The sequence below is a fragment of the Amphiura filiformis genome, chromosome 6 (assembly GCF_039555335.1).
Source record: "Amphiura filiformis chromosome 6, Afil_fr2py, whole genome shotgun sequence".
NCBI lineage: Eukaryota > Metazoa > Echinodermata > Ophiuroidea > Amphilepidida > Amphiuridae > Amphiura > Amphiura filiformis.
In genome coordinates this window covers 636,396-653,324 of record NC_092633.1, presented here as the reverse complement: position 1 = coordinate 653,324, position 16,929 = coordinate 636,396, and the positions used below count along the sequence as shown (strand labels likewise).

Below are 16,929 nucleotides of genomic sequence, written 5' to 3'. Positions count from 1 at the left end.
GAATATTGACTTTAGAAATTGATATACTTTTGTATGGCAACATTGAACCTAAACAAATACCAAACAAAAGGGGAATGCTTGAAATGAATTATTTTTGTACTTTCAGGAAATGCAATGTTTAAGTACGTAGTAGTAAGTCTGTTTGTTTGACAATAAATGAAACATTTTAAAACCATGCATTCATGTTTTTGGCATTTGCCATCTTTGCCCATATCCTCAGGGTATCAAAAGTATGAAAAGTTGCATTGTTCAGGATATTTATTTGGCTCTTCCTTATCACTCCAGAGTACCAAAAGCGTATATACCATATTTCCTCAAAATGGGGCGTTGCATTATCCAAAAAAGGGGCATTTATTAGAGGTCATTTTTAAAACGATAAGTGCTCATGACCCACATTGGGACAGTTTGGGAAGCTCGGAAATAATAGATTTCAAAAGATCTTTAGAGGTTTGTGAAATGTTTTAAGGGCATTGGTCCTGGACCTCAATTATTGACCAGATAGGGAACAAGGGAATAGAGCTTTACAAATGAAACTCTCCCAAACAGCAGAATTGTATTAATTAGTAAATTGAGTTATGAGTTAATAAGCCTCTTACATTGTACTTCTTAATAATGCTTTAAATGACTTCAAATGGTTGTGGAATGAATATTATAGAAGTTAAAATTTAGTTTGCCTCTTGGTTTTGATAGATATCACATTTCTATAGAAATTGTATAAATTTATTGTATGTGATAAAATGTTTCCCAAACAAGAAGCCAACATAAATGTGTGTGTACTTTGACCTGTACCTGGTACATGTAAATACAATATTTTGTTACAAACAAAACTGCAGCAACACTTGTGTAAAATAAAATCTGGATGATTGAGACATTAACAATTGAATGAAATTTAATTCGGGGAAATTCAAATACATTGTAGTTGCGGCGTCATTTAAAGGAAGGTGATCCGATATATTTGAAAATGGAATTCTTTAAAACTTGCGTATGCCGTATAGGGACCCTTAGCATAAATTATAATGTTGTCTTTTTCAAGCATTCATGCAAAAAGAACATGTAAATGTTCCTGGTAAAACTAACATATATACAGCGTTACTTGTAGTCCAGTATTTTATTCACAATAATCATGTAAGAAGTTGATATCAAAATGACATTTTGTATCCTATATTTCTCATTAACATAGTGAAATTAAGAGTTCCAAATCAGTGCATTTCTGAAGATATCATTAAAACACTGTCGAATTAGTCTTGAACATCATATACCACAGTCAAGACTTATTCAACAGTTTTTTGATGAAATATGAGTTTTCACCTGATACCAAAATCTGCATTTTGACGGGGTAATTTGGGGTATGAGGCTGTCAATCAGGTCACCCACCTTTAAGTTAATAATTTGATTTATTTTGACTTTTTCAGATACACCAGGGAAAGGAGTTGTCAATCCAAAACCTGTTCCCAGTCCTGTGGAACCAACAGAAAAACAAAAGTACCATGCACAGGTAATATATTAGTCCACAACTTTGTAAAATGTACGATTTTCATATGTCTTGCATTTTTTGTGATTAAAGCTTGGAATCAAGGTAAAATTAAGAAGTGGCTCTAAGTGCGTTGGGGTCAATCAAAGGTCAACACAGGGTAACATTTCAAGGATTCATGAAAAGAATAGTTTGACATATCTGGGACATACCGTTAAGTTTGAGTTATAAGCAAAAATGTCAAAGCTTGGGGTGGTCAAGTTTTTGGCCACACAAATCGGGAAACTAAAAATACTCAGATTTCAACGAAAATGTTCTCAACTTGTTCATGATGTAAAATAAAGTCAAATAAGGAATAGTTTGCACTGGTAAAAGGTGATGTAAATTTACAGGGCTTCGGAGGGAAGAGAGCAATCACAGAATAAAGTAAAACTGACTTTAGATTTGCAGCGATCAACATAATTGTTTTGAATACCACCACTGGTGCTAATAAAATCAGTCACGGGCCACCATACCTAAACTGTAAATCAGGAAAATACTGGTTGAGTCACTAATAAAATTTTATCATGTGTTTTTTGATGAATATTTAACAGGTTGTACAGAATTTACTGGACATGGAAAGGCAACACATACAGGACTTACAGACATTGCTGGATACATACTTAAGACCCATGGAATCTGCTAATGTGTAAGTAATACTTGTATACTTGTAAATGATATGATTAGAACCATGTGCATCTATCTATCTATCTGTGATGCCACATGGTTTTCACAGGCATTTGTCATGGTGGATAGCCTCATTAATATACTTGGTGCAAGGGTTCCAGTTCATCATTTTCAAATTTTGGCATTTACATGTAGTAATAGTATCAAAGGTATGGCATTTGAGAAACAGCGTTTCAAAGTTTCTATTGGTCTATTAATTACTATTAGAGCCTAATTGTGGAAGAGTCGGACCCTTACGCAAGCGATTCCTCTCATAATAAACTTCAATTAGTAATTTAGTATGCTATTCCACACTCATCAATTACATACATGTGTTTTTCTTTTACTCCCTTACAGTTTGTCATCAGCAGAACATGGTGCATTATGTGGAAACCTGGATGATATCCTAGCATTTCATCAATCATTTCTCAGGAATATGGAAGAAGTAGAAAAGTAAGATGTCTAGCTAAGGCAACAAAGGAAAAAAACTGTTTTACCGTCCCGACCACCCAAATTTTGCATTTTGGGAGAATTTTTTTGAAGTTTGCTAAAATAATGTAAAATACGCCATTTTGGCCAAAATTGGTTGATTTCGACTGAAAATTGTTGAATAAATTCAAAATATGTTTGCAAAAAAATTCTGGATATTTTACTATTTTCAAGATTTTTCATAAGCTTTGAATCACACCCCTATATATTTCAGGGATGTAAATCTTCTGGAAATTACTGGAAGTCTAAAATTTGGCCAAAAAAAAATGGTGTTACCGGAATTGGATGATGATCAATATAATTTGTCATAAAAAGAGCCAAAAATGTTTTTAGGAGAGGGTGAAACCCTGCAGCTTATTCCCTGGATAAACCCCCCATATGTTCAATACCGCATGCAAGCCCTTGGCCACCTGTCCAAGGACAAGTTGCATTTTCAGGAAATGGATATGTTGCCCATTTTCAGGAAATGGATATGTTGCCCAATTACATCCCTGATATTTGCCTGCATTCAAAATTGAGAAAATTGGATATATTGATATTTGCATCTCAACTTCATAGATTATCCAAATACAGGTGTACCCTTCATGTTAGCACAACTTTATTCTGTAAGCTGTATAAATAAATCCCTGTTTTGATACTAGGCTAACTCAAAGCGTGCTTACGTGACATGAAGATACAATATAGTGCCCACACAAGGAACAAAAACATTATTGCTTCCTTGGTGAAAATGCAGTATTGCGTATCATATCATCTGGTAGCCATTTCATGGTTAATTAGTCATCTGATGTTTACTATACAGTATGTAAGAGAGATAGATAATGAGACATTTACTAAGCATCTTGCATTTCTTCAGTTGTCATTATAGCAGCATAGAAATCTTGAAGGTCTACTGTGTGTATGTATTACATGTAATGTCTACCTACAAGAGGTGGTAATAATTTTGATTATGACGGATTAGAGCTGGTATTTGTTATGATACTAATTTCCATTGGTGAAAAAGTGTGCTTGCAATTGACCTAAAGTAAATTTTTAATACTTTTGTAGTCTGTGCATTGATTGTACACAAGCGTGAACGCAAAATTGCAGATTAGCTGATGTGACAACAAGGCATTGGTCATAAGCGCATCGACCTCGCCTGCGCGATCGATAATCACTAGCGAGTATGTGGACCACGGAAGTAACACAAAATTGACTTTTAAGGTTGGTCTGAACCCTGGAATTATGGAAACTTTCGGGCCTCATAACTTCTAAATTGTTGGTCTAAAGTATATAAAAGTATACATATTTAGAATGGCAAAGACATGATAAGTTCATCTGAGAGGTCAAATTTGGGCCAAAATGGCACTTTTGGCCCAAAATCCCCAAAATAATGGTTTTTGGCCCACTTCTTTTTTGTGCACCGTAACAAAAAAATTCTTAGGCCAAAATTTTTTTGAAACTAATTTTTAAAAACTAGATCAAAATATCTGGGACGCGTTTTTTCATTTTTTTTAATTTCGACTAACTTTGAGAAATTTGCGCCAAAAAATGGTCAAAAAATGCTGATTTTTCAAAAAAATCATAAAAAAGCCCAATTTTGGCACAAATTTCAAATATTTTTGGTGAAATTGGTCAAAATTCAAAAAAATGAAAAAACGGGTCCTAGATATTTTGATCTAGTTTTTATAAATTAGTTTCAAAAAACTTTTGGCCCAAGAATTTTTTTGTTACGGTGCACAAAAAAGAAGTGGGCCAAAAACCGTTATTTTTGGGATTTTGGGCCAAAAGTGCCATTTTGGCCCAAATTTGACCTCACAGATGAACTTATCAAGTCTTTGCCATTCTAAATATGTATACTTTTATATACTTTAGACCAACAATTTAGAAGTTATGAGGCCCGAAAGTTTCCATAATTCCAGGGTTCAGACCAACCTTAAACCAATCTTATCAACCGGATGTTTGCCTGCTTTCTTTTGCAGATGTGAAGGAAGTCAACGAAGACTTGGTTCATGTTTTTTGAAGGGAGCAACTCAGTACAAGGCCCTATACTCAGCATATTGTGCAAATCACCCCAAAGCTGTAGCAATATTAAGAAAACACAGGTGAGTTGTTATGTAAAAAAAAGCAAAATTTTAGAGCAAGGTTAAAGCCATTACGGAACCGCCATTTTATGTGACCCTTCGAACCAATTTGTATACCTACACATTCTACACAGTGGATGGGAGCGAGGAGAAATTATCACAATTATATTCTACTACACTGAAAGAGAATATGATTATGAAATTTCCGACCTATTGCTAGATATAGAGTGAGCAACAAGAATCGGACCCCTCGCTCAACTCTCCCTAATGGCCCAGCGCCTTAGACCACTAGGCCATCTCGCGCTCCATAATGTAGCATATCTGTTAAAATGAATTTGGTTATTTTATTTTTTGGCATATTTGAAATATTTACTCATGCCCCAACTTACCACAGGCAAATAAAATGTAGAATCAATTTCTAAAACATTTGAGCTATATGTGCTAGTCTTTTTTAACCTAACATTTGAATGTTGTTGTACATATTAACGCGGCTGTGTACTATAGACATTGTTTCTTTCGCGAAATTGAATTTTTTTGATATGTTTGTACTTTGTTATGTTTTTTATAAAGACAAGGAATGAAAATCCAGATTTGTAAACTCCAACTGCAATATTTTAAGGATTTTATTTCACTATTCCACTCGTGTTTGAAATTGAAAAGGAAAGAAAATCTTTGTTGTACCAGCCAGGGTACACGCGCGCATAACTATGCATCGCGTTGCGTGTCGTGCAATTTGTTAACGCACAAATACGCTTACGCATACGCCGACGCTTATCTGCATCTTGTGGCGCATCTTATGGAAACACCACGGAAGCACTGATTTCACAAAAACCTAGTGGTCAAATGGCTCCGTTTTAGCTGATAAAATGTGGGTTTTTCAAGTTCTTTCCCCGATTTAAACATCAAGTTATGAATGGATTTCGCTCAAACTTCTCAAGGGGCCGTGGATTTACCCGATGTTCATGTAATGTAAGGTAGAAAAACAAAAACTGCCGCATTCTCAAGTGAGATTCGATGAAAGTGCAAAATGTGACCACTTTAAACTTCAACGGCCATTATGTCAAATGACGATTTAAGTACACGATAACTCAATAAATACAGCATCTATAGGTAAGCAAATATGATCATCGTATGAAGCATGATCGACTCAAGAAACGGTTTTCCCATTTTGTGCAAATAGGCGTTTGTGAATTTTAAAAGTTCATTTTGATGCCTTATATGGTCAATATCTCAAAAAATAAGGCCAATATCAAAAACCAAAAAATCGTTTTTGGAATGGAGCCTCAAGATTGAGATAAAAACAAAATAAAATATTTTGGAAAGAGTGTTTTTTTGTTTATGTTGTACCAAACAAATATTGCCAAAAACTCACATTTTTGGGATTTTCTTCATAACTGTTGTTTTTAAACCAAATCTATATTTATATTAAGATTCATTGATGTCTTGCCTTTATAAAAATGTATACTTTTATATGTCTTGCGCGAATAATTACAAAGTTATTGTACTTTTACTACATGCATGTCTGAGAGTACACAGCTATATACCTTAAACAGTTTTTAACATCTCTATATGAAGAGCTTATTTCCATGTGTCTCATTTACTTGTGAGATACAATCATAATTACTCGACAAGTTTGGCATTAGCAGCAATGAGTTGTACCATCAACAAGCTATTATTTACCATAACAATGCTGCATAACAATATGCAGACTATTGTTCTCATTTGGGAGACAACAAAAGCCTCACACAGTATTGTTACTGTGTGTCCATCCACTCCACTGTTTGCTTTGTAATGGTGCATCTAACTGAAATTATAATATCTAGCATCACAACACATTGCAATATTGCACAGGGAAATCAGAAACATGGGATAGTGGACTTGGTTTGGAAATAAGCTCTTCATATTTCAAAAATAAAATACAACAAAAACAGTGTACTCCATGTAAAGCCGTAATGTACAATCTTTTGAAATAAATTTGGCTGATTTTTTTGGCATATTTGTGATGTTTCCACATGTTTCAACTTATAATTGGAATCAGCCAAATTTGCGTTTGTAGAGCAATTTTGAATTCATGTTGTAATTATGACATACCCATATAGAGCTCCATAGTTATGCAGCCATGATAGTACAAATGTATGTGGTTTTTTTTTCATTTTACCTTATTATTTCAATTTAAATGGACAGAAATCCTTCCTGACAGTTACTACGTCATATTATTTCATAATTTTTGGTAAAGAATAACAAAATTAAAGTTTAACTGAAATCATATATTATGGCGATAAAGGTATATACACCTGTGCACTGCTGTTTCATTTTCAGATTGAGATGAAAGAAGTTTAGATTTTGACCGAATGTGTTGGAGTAAATAAATGTCCATCTTTAAATAAATTTCCATCCTGTTTTGTGTCTCCCACTCTAGTTAATGACAAATCTATAACTGTCTTTTCTTTTCAGTGATGAATTAGAAAAATTTATGGAAAGTAAAGGTGCCCCTAGCCCAGGCATCATGTTGTTAACTACGCGTCTCAGTAATCCGTTTCGTAAGATGGAAAAGTACCCCAACCTACTCAAAGAATTAGAGAGACATACTCCGGTAAGTAAAGTTTACATGTGTGCATTTGTAATCACCTTCTGACTGCGGACATTTGTAGGATTTTTTGTGTTCCAACAGGGGACCTCCCGGAGAACTGGGTACTGTCCTCTTATTTCTAATGCAATCGATCTTGGATGGACCTATACGTAAAGGAACATATTCGCATGTTTTTATTTTTGCGTAACTGTGTTGACCCTGAAAGGCCCAAAAATAAATGTTCTGCAAAAATTTCACTTTTACAATATTGAAAGTAGCACTGAGTACAACAATATGATTCTTAACCTAAACTCAGCTCAAAAAGAAACTTATAATTTTTCACAAATTACACACAGATTTACTTCAATACTCTACTCTTAACACATGTCAGTAACCAAGCAGTTATCCAACTGACACAACAGCAAAATGCACTGACATGGGACAGCTTCCTGGACCACATTCACAGCCCAGCCCTGTTTCATGAAAAAAGTGTATGAGAAGCAGAAAGCAGTACCGTTTTATCATCTATGCAAGGATCTTGTGTGCATTCTCACAGATTTTTTTGTCCTGGGTGCCAAATGTTGGGCTGTGAAAGTGAAGGAAGTCCAGGAAGCTGTCCCATGTCAGTGCATTTTGCTGTTGTGTCAGTTGGACAACTGCTTGGTTACTGACATGTGTTTTGAGTAGAGTATTAAGGTAATCCTGTGTGTGATTTTGGTTCATTTTGATTGACAGTATTTTAAGATATGACCTTGTGATTCACAAGTTGTAAAAAATTATAAGTTTCTTTTTGAGCTCAGTTTATATAATAGAGGTTATCCACTTTACTCATGTGCGACTTCTAACAAAAGGCGCTGGTTCCCGTAGTATTCCTCATTCAAACCAATTCAATGCACAACCTCTGAGTTACCTGTATGACTTTGGCAGGCTATTTTGAAATAGTCATAGTTGTACATGCAGGTACTTCTTTTGAAAGTCCTAAACAAGGTATAGCAGTCGCTGATAGGATAAGCAGCTTATAGAACACAGATAACCTCTGTACCATTAAGCTTTGGTCAATGATTAATTGAATGAGTTATGCTTTTCTGAAAAAATATATTGATTTTTGAAGTTAGTGCAGCTACTGCGCTTCTAAAACTGGGAGCTATTGTGCACTTTCTGATAGAAGCATGAGAGATTCCACATGTGAAGTATAAGTCCATATTGATTTTAAAACATAGAGCCATTTTGTAGGTATGAAAGGTGAATTCAAATTTGCCATCAAACTGCATCATTTTATATATCAAATTAAAGCCCTTGGGTAAAGAAAGCCAAACGTGAAAACTGTTTTGTCATAGCACTTTCCGTAGCAATGTTACATCTTGTCCAAGATTGACTTTCATCAAAAATATTCAGCCAACATTTAATGCATCAATTAAAAATCAAAACAGCATAGTCTCATGATAGTGCAGCTTTCCTATGTGGAACTGCTATCAAAATCCCTCTAAAATTCCATGTACGATTGTCTTATCACAAAAAAAATCATATATTTGGGTCAAGTGAAGTATAAACAACATATTTATGTAGGTTTCCTTGACAACCCTTTTCATTTAAATTTCTATGTAAATATGTATTGTGTTTGGGCCCCGGTTTAGGCCAATTTGGCTGACTAGCAAATGTATTAACTAAGGTTTGCCTCTCATGTACCTACATTTTGGATTTGACCCCTGGTGATTTCATACAGCTGGGTAAAAATTGAGAATGTTGAAAACAGTTTGTCACCATTTCTTTCAAAATCGGAGCAAGTTGACATTTGTACCCCTGTACAAGCAAAATTTAACATTTTACCTAAAAAAGGTTTTGTAGGATACACTCCACAGCGATTGGCTTAGATTAGCACAGACTATACACTTTTTTTAAATCAGACGAGTAATTTAACAAGATCAGAGCATTTAAAATTTTTTTACTCCTGTATGACCTTACATGACTTCTCACGGTCACCAGGTGTCAATTCCAAAATGCTACATGTCTTAAAATCAACATTGGACCTTGTATTTAAATGTAATGTATGGAAACTCTCATGCTTCTATCAGGAAGTGCACAATGCTTCAGGTTAGCTGCCCTACTAAGTGTCAAATGGAACCATTTAGCTTTCACATTTCAAAGTGCAGCCATTATTGGGGTCACTTTAAACAAGCAACAATTTGATATGCTGAAAAAAATGGAAATTTTCATGATACACTTATTTTTGTGCTTTCATTTAACCATGAAATAACAATTCCGTAATATGTATGGCTCAATTGAAGGAAGCTTAGAATTGCGAATTTAAAAACAAGTGAAATTATCAAAATTGTCAAACCTTGCATGAAAAAATTCATCACACAAAAATTCTAAATTTTACAGCAAATCATTCTTGGTAGGTTGTTCCATTTTGCTAAATAAAATCGTAATGAATAACTATTGATGTTCTGGAACAGCGCATAATGAACAAAATCTTCATGTGAACTGAACAAATGGGCTATTCCAGTTGAAAAGCATACATCCCTGTGGAAGACATGACCTTATAGGGGTTATAGGTTTAAAATCCATTCAGGTAACCCCATTTGTATTTTCATACTCCCAGTGTGGACGATTAAAGTCATGTCTTCCACAGGGGGCGTATGGATTTCAACTGGAATAGCGTAATGTAGGTTAGGCTGCATTAAAAGTGACTCGGTGCTGATTATGAAAATTAAACTGCTGCCAAATTTGAGGTGGTTTTCACATACACTGATACCAGAGAATATATCTTCAAATTCCCACAATGCATTGTTTCTGTTTCAATGTAATCTACCGATTTGCAGTCCAGTTCAACATGGGTCAATTGGGACAAAATGTATCTCACTGAACAGAGCACATCCAGATCTTGCAAATTATGCTTATTTCATGACTATCGACCCATATTTAGCCAGCCTATTCTCAACTTGAAAACAAATGGAACAGATACAAAGTAATAGGAGTGTCATTTTAATGTACATGTACCAATGTGATGTATCATGTTGCAAAGGATTCTGGGAAGGGTAATATATCTTCTCTGAACTGATACTGCTAGACAGTTGCCTGATTAGTTGAGCATGAGTCATGTATACACAAATTGAATTGAACAGTCCTGGCACATGTCAAGTAGCTGATTAAAGCAATTCTGATGAAATTCAAATTGATCGAGGCATATTAACAGGACTTTTACCCACTGTTCATTTAGGAAAAATAGGAAAAATTTTTCTTGTACATTACAAATGTTCTTGAGTTACATTCACAATCACAATTTATAGCTCATGTGATGCGCTCAACAAGTCCTTCTTCGGGCAAAACCAAAATTCGGTTTTTACATTACGTGCCACTTCCAGAGCTTTATTTTTAATGAAAACTTTAATCACAATTGTGAAGTAAAAAAGTAAAATGGGTCGGATGTCAGGAATATTGCTTTTGTGATACAGCAACTAATAGTATTCAACTTCCTTTGTATATTACTGTTCTAAGCAACATGTAAATGGCCATATCTCTGGAACCGTAAGTCTAATAATAATGTGGTTTCCAGCAAAATAAGCTCTAAGAATTGCTCATGTAATGAAATTGAAAACTGAATTTTGATTTTGACCGACATCAGACTCATGTAGCTTGATCACATCACAATTGTATTTAATGGTTCCATAGATATGGTCATTTTATTGTTGCTCAGAACAATATAGAATACAAAGGAAGTTGAATAGCATTATTGGCTATATCTCAAAATCAGTATTAGCAACAAACGACTCAATTCAATCAAAAGTCCATTTTCCTCCTGTGATTGAAGAACTTTACTGAATCGCAACTGAATGAAAGAGTGCAATATGTTTGTTTTATTTGTAAATTTTCAAGGACGCATCACAAGTTGCCGCAGTCTGTGTACAAGGCTTCAAATCAAAATTCCTTATACAGCTGAAATTGTCATTCAGGGCAAAATTTTAATCATTTTCATCTTTTAAGTTTAACCATGAAGTAAGACTTTTTGAAGCATAATTTTTTAATGCCCAACTTCAGATTGTTCTCCTGTAGGACTACTTTCTTTTGTTAAAATCATTCACCTAACAGTAGTCATTTACAGGGGCACATGGGCCCAACAGTCAAGATTTCAACTCGTAATTGCAAAGTAGATAAAGTTGTGGTTCAAATCCTAGCAGTGTCAATGTGTTATGCATATCAGCAAGGCTTTTCACCCCTATTGCCTCTGCCCACCCAGGTGTATAAATGGGCACCTGTTTATTTAACACCAGGAAGGTAATAGACTCGCTGTGGAGGATGTGTAGTAAACCTCATGCAGCAATATTACATGGAGTCGGCGCCAATCGCTTTGAAAGGTAACTGGGTACTCTAGCTTGTGGGCGCAGGTTCATCCCTCCTGTTTTAGTCATTTACTGTTAATGATTTAGATAAACTTAATTCACCAATGTTGAAATTGATGTTGTAATATATTTCTTTTTCTGTTTTTGTTTTACAGAGTTCACATATTGACAGAATAGATGTCTCTACAGCATGTTCAGTATATAAAAATATACATGTAAGTACTGTGGAAGTAATATTAATAATAATAATAATAAAACGGCATTTATCCGGGCTTTTTTGGATGGTCACATCCCTCAAAGCGTGCCACAGGTCAATATGCTGCCAAACCACTAAGGGCAACACAAGTTGATCTCAATGCTGAGTGTGACAAACAACAGACCCTGGCTGACACCCTGCTTTTTACCTGACCACTATTTTACGTGACTCTCTGAACCACTGCACGCCATGCACCCACTGTGGTGTCTGCACGTTAAGGGCCACAGTTAGTGATTAGTAATTAGGGATAGATGAGAAATGAGAAAGCTCAGGATCTTACAACCTTCCGACTCATAGCGGAGTACACCAAACTACACTACCACTGTCTACCTCTATGCAGGCCGCTGGCTGTACTGTCTACCGCACTCACAGTAATCAGTGGTGTTACTAGATTGGCCAGACACAAAGTAAAGCAGTTTCATTTTAGGAAGCATCCATATTTGGGATTAAAGTAATGACAGGGCCTCAAATTTCAAATTGTCAAACCAATTCTTGCAAGGATCCTCTTTAGTTTGTTTGTGAGAATCAGAATTGATTCTCCCCAAATCATACTCATTCTGCACGTAGTAAGTTACGACAATCAGTTGATTCTAACTTGATTCTCGAGAGATGAATTTGTGAGAATCAATTTTGTTTCAAAGAGGTCCGGATATTGAGGTTGGACTGTAAGTGTCTTGATGTATGGCTGCTGGATTGAACTCATGTCTTCAAATTGAATTTGAACATTTTTGTGTTGGCAGAGGCTCCCCCATCATACTTTTTGCCCTTAAAAGCTGTATCAAAATGATTGGTACCCATCATTCATTATAATTTATTTATAATGAATGAGTCTGACACATTAAAATTCAACATAAGATCCAAATAATTTGTAAATTATAACAAGTCGTTGTCTATACATTCTGAACATTTTAAGAGTATGGAATGTTGCATTTTTAGAAGAGACAGGCCTTTCAATAAACATCAGAATTGATGGGTAGCGACATAAAAAAATAACGGGTACCAATAATTTGGATGCAGCCTGTATCTCAAAAACCCTATATTTGATTGCCATTTTCACAAAGACTCTTTACCTACCTTTCGAGAAATATATCAAGGAGTTCTGAAAACAAAATGCTGCAAGGTTGATGCTAACCTGAAAAAAAAACCCAATATGTGTCATAATTTATGATGCGATCAAGCAAAATCAGTCGGAACTCGGAAATATTAAATTTTCAGTAAAAAGCATTCACAGAGCTGCATTTTGCAGAAAACCCCATTGAAATTGAACAACCAGCTCCAAAGATGTGAGCAATAATTAAAGAGTTTCCAAAACAACAGGAAACATTGGCTATATCTCAAAAACAATACCTCCCAGTTCCGACTGATTTTGCTTGATCGCATCACATTTGATTGTTTGTAATGTTGACATTGATTGCTTTCTTTTCTTAACAGGATAATGGTGTACAAATTCGTAAAAGAAAAGAAATAGAATATGACATAATGACAGGTACAATACAAGGCTGGGAAGGAGAGGTAAGGATAGTGGAAATAATCTCATTAAAGAGGAAGCCCATTACTAAGAATAGCAATTTGGCAAAATATCAAGGTATCATTAAAAAAATTATCCATATCTTGAAAAGTATTGGTGCTATTTATATAATTTTGGTATCATTTTAAAGCATATTGTCTAGTGCTAACATTTTTATTCAAATCATGAAATGTCAAAAATTCGACTTGTTCCTGGTGTTGTCAGAGCGGGTCACAAATTTTTAAAAGAGTAAAGATGATGCAACAAATAGTTTGGCATTAGTCATAGCACAGACGAGAAAATATTCAAACCGTTCACCAACAGGCAAGTCCCAGTGCTATGTATGCTGTGAATTTACACATATTCATGAGGGATGATCATTCAATGCATATATAACAAATCACGCCAGCATTGTGTGCCTTACGCGCCTTGTTTGCCTTCACCTTTATGTGTTAGACCATAACAATACGTACAATCGGTGCCCGGCTAGGTACCGATGACTCTTAACATCACTCCCTGGAGACGTAATACATTGTATCAAGCATAATAATTAACAGTTACATAGTGTTATTATTTTTCATTTAAATAAAAAACGAATGCACTGTACAAATGTTGAGGGTACGATAAAAAGTGCCATCAGTACCTCTTCAGGCACCGATAGCGCTATAGGACCAAAAAAGATGTTATACCTAACATCAAAAGTGGTAGCCAAGATTTAAATTATACGATGATAACAAGGGGTGTCTTCAAAAAAACCAACCGCCAGTACTGGTACCCTGGCAAAACCGATCAGGGCCTCAGATTCAACGAGAATCACAGAATTGATTCTTGTAATGATTCTTGTAACATTTGTTGCGAGAATCAATGCAGTAAGTGAAGCGACTCAGATGGTTTTTGATTCTCGCAAACCGGCACGGAATCTAGGCCCTGCCGATGATTGGACCTGTCTATTGTTTGGAACAATAGATTAAATCGCCAGTTCTGCCATGATGCTGTCAGTCGACTGGCGGTTGGGTGATGATGAAGCCACTCTTACACTTCTGATTTGAATTTGTATTGAATTTGTGTTGACAGAGCATAACTACATTAGGAGACGTGATCAGATTACTCCAGGCAGCTGTTGAAATAGAAGATGCCAATAAGGAAAGATTTTTACTTCTCTTCCCCCTGTGTCTAGTGGTACTGTCTGCCAATCCCAGTATGAGTGGCTATATCTTCCAGGTAAGTGTGTTGTTTTCTTTACTTCTCTTCCCCCTCTAGTGGTACTGTCTGCCAATCTCAGTATGAGTGGCTATATCTTCCAGGTATAAAGTGTGTATTCTACATCCAGAGATGGTAGGGATGAGAGGAAGCTGTTGGAAAACTTAAACATACCCTGTGCTGTAAAATAATTAAAAGATAACTAAACTGTAAGAAAACAACACACACACCCCCCCTGTTTGTAAACACATGCAAACAAGGACCTCATTCTGCATGTAACCTTATTCCATGTAACCAAGGACACACACACCCAATTTCAATCGACACACCGTGGACCTACCCCACACGCACCCGACATCTTCCTATCCAACCGTGACCCGTCCTGAACTCCATCAACATGGACCACTTTTAAATACAATTTTACCTTATTTGCATTGTTCTGGTTATAGCCAGCAACCGTGAACCTCCACAATTGCATATGAGTTCACGTTTGTGATGTGTGTATCCTAATGTAGGTCCTCGTTTGCAAGTAATTACAAACACACACCCAACACACCCCTGTTTATACTTGTAACTATGGGCAAATGTGGACTTGGGTCAAAGTTCAAGGTCCTCGGTGGGACTTTGTAAATTTAGACCTGGCCCTATACTGGCATTGTCTGCATGCATTTATACGTTGTCTGTGGAAGATTTTGGAAATATGTTCCACAGATGCAGTATGAATTTCAAATGGAATTAGTTCATTAACCAATACAACTCTAATTGACACCCACTCTCCTTCTGTGGAAGATTTAGCTTGAATCTTTCCGATGGTGTATGAAATTCAAATAGAGCTGCCAAATGTATTCATTTCATTTGAATATTCATACTCCCCTTGTGGATGACATTTCCAAAATCTTCCACATGGTGAGTGCGGCATTTATACGGAATAGCCCTTTGTACCCAACTGATAAAGCTAGCTGGGTTGTGGATATAATTCAGAGGAGGCTTAAAGGCATTCCTACAATGCACTATGATTGGGAAATTTAATCAATATAACCTAATTTTAAAGGCAAAGTCCCCATTGCCACACACACAAAATGGTAATTTTAAAACTGCAGCCAACGAGCTAATAGTTGAGACTTATGCTGATATTTGATTTTCTTACAGGAAACATTCATATTGTCCCACTGCATTAATTTTATTCCTAAGTCTCGATGTTTTGAATGTTAAATAATAGGATGAAAACACCAGATATTTGCACACAATCCCAATGCAAAGTATGATCAACTGTACCACATGTGTACAAAAGCCAGACATACAAGGTCAGAAACCCCATTGGGTTGTGGGAATGTCTTTAAACATCCTCTGGATATAATTTGGTCATATTCTCTTCCATTTTTTTCAGCGCAAAATCCCACTTCAATCGATGGCCTTCTCCAGATGTCCTGACACAGACCCAGAATATGTTGCCTTTGACATCACATGTGGTGGCGCCGATAAACTAACAATAATTTGCGAAAGTTTAATGGACAGAGAGGAGCTATTAGATGCCGTGGAGCTGACGCAAAAGGGGCCAGCCACGCCCAAGTCTGCAGCTGTGCCCATTAATAATGGTGGCCAGCAGGTCACACTCAGAAGATCTAGCTCGCCGCCTTCATCGGTGAGTAAAGAGAACGCTGGCATTTCCTATTGATGATAAAACATTGAAGGATGTCCTCATTTTTTTATCAAGATTTTGATATACTTCAATAACCTTACATACCTAAAATAAAAATCTAGGCTTTAGGTGCTGCATATATGACAAACTGGTCATTTTAAATAAAATAACAGACCAAGGTCAGGCCTGAAACTTTCAGATTTCAGATTTTTTTATGCTCAAATTTGTATGTTTTGAAAACTTTAAGCCCAATTTGAGCCATTTTACCCCAATTTCACTCTGTTTTTCAGTGTTTTGTTTTGTTGTAGAGCATTTTCAGCTTTTATCACCAAAAGTCAGTATCAGGTCTGCAAGATTTAATTCATATGATTGAACTTGTGCATCGCTGAAATATCTTGTTGCACGCCATTAAATAAATAAATGAATTATTAACGATCGGCAAACTTATATATTTAAATTGTTTAAAGCGTTTCAATAACATTGTGAAATTATTTTTGAAAACTTGTTGCAAAACATTCTAATACCATAAAGATTCGTCTAATGGTGCACAGGGGCTCCTTTACCTTGGTGTAAATTTCATGTACAAATAGAGAGCTCCCTCCTCTGAAACTCTTAATAAAAATTAAGGGTCCATGCCCTTATTTGCTGATGGGATTTTTACAGGAGGGCGCTATTAGTTTGTGCCTAAAAGTT

The 16,929-nt window shown here is 35.8% G+C and overlaps 2 protein-coding genes across 6 annotated transcripts in view; one reads left to right on the top strand and one right to left on the bottom strand.

The window, feature by feature from the left end:
* LOC140154790 (density-regulated protein-like) overlaps window positions 1-16,929 on the bottom strand; it is a 260,777-nt gene that overhangs the window by 102,791 nt on the left and 141,057 nt on the right. The gene's annotated exons all lie outside the window — the stretch shown is intronic.
* Window positions 1-16,929, top strand: part of LOC140154786 (rho guanine nucleotide exchange factor 7-like) — a 54,043-nt gene that overhangs the window by 21,735 nt on the left and 15,379 nt on the right. For all 5 annotated transcript variants that reach the window (XM_072177354.1, XM_072177353.1, XM_072177357.1 and 2 more), the window contains exons 3-11: window positions 1,413-1,495; window positions 2,065-2,159; window positions 2,534-2,629; window positions 4,624-4,746; window positions 7,180-7,318; window positions 11,790-11,849; window positions 13,322-13,402; window positions 14,472-14,618; window positions 15,985-16,239. In XM_072177354.1, the coding sequence (XP_072033455.1) occupies window positions 1,413-1,495; window positions 2,065-2,159; window positions 2,534-2,629; window positions 4,624-4,746; window positions 7,180-7,318; window positions 11,790-11,849; window positions 13,322-13,402; window positions 14,472-14,618; window positions 15,985-16,239 (1,079 nt within the window). The remainder of the gene's footprint in view (window positions 1-1,412; window positions 1,496-2,064; window positions 2,160-2,533; window positions 2,630-4,623; window positions 4,747-7,179; window positions 7,319-11,789; window positions 11,850-13,321; window positions 13,403-14,471; window positions 14,619-15,984; window positions 16,240-16,929) is intronic.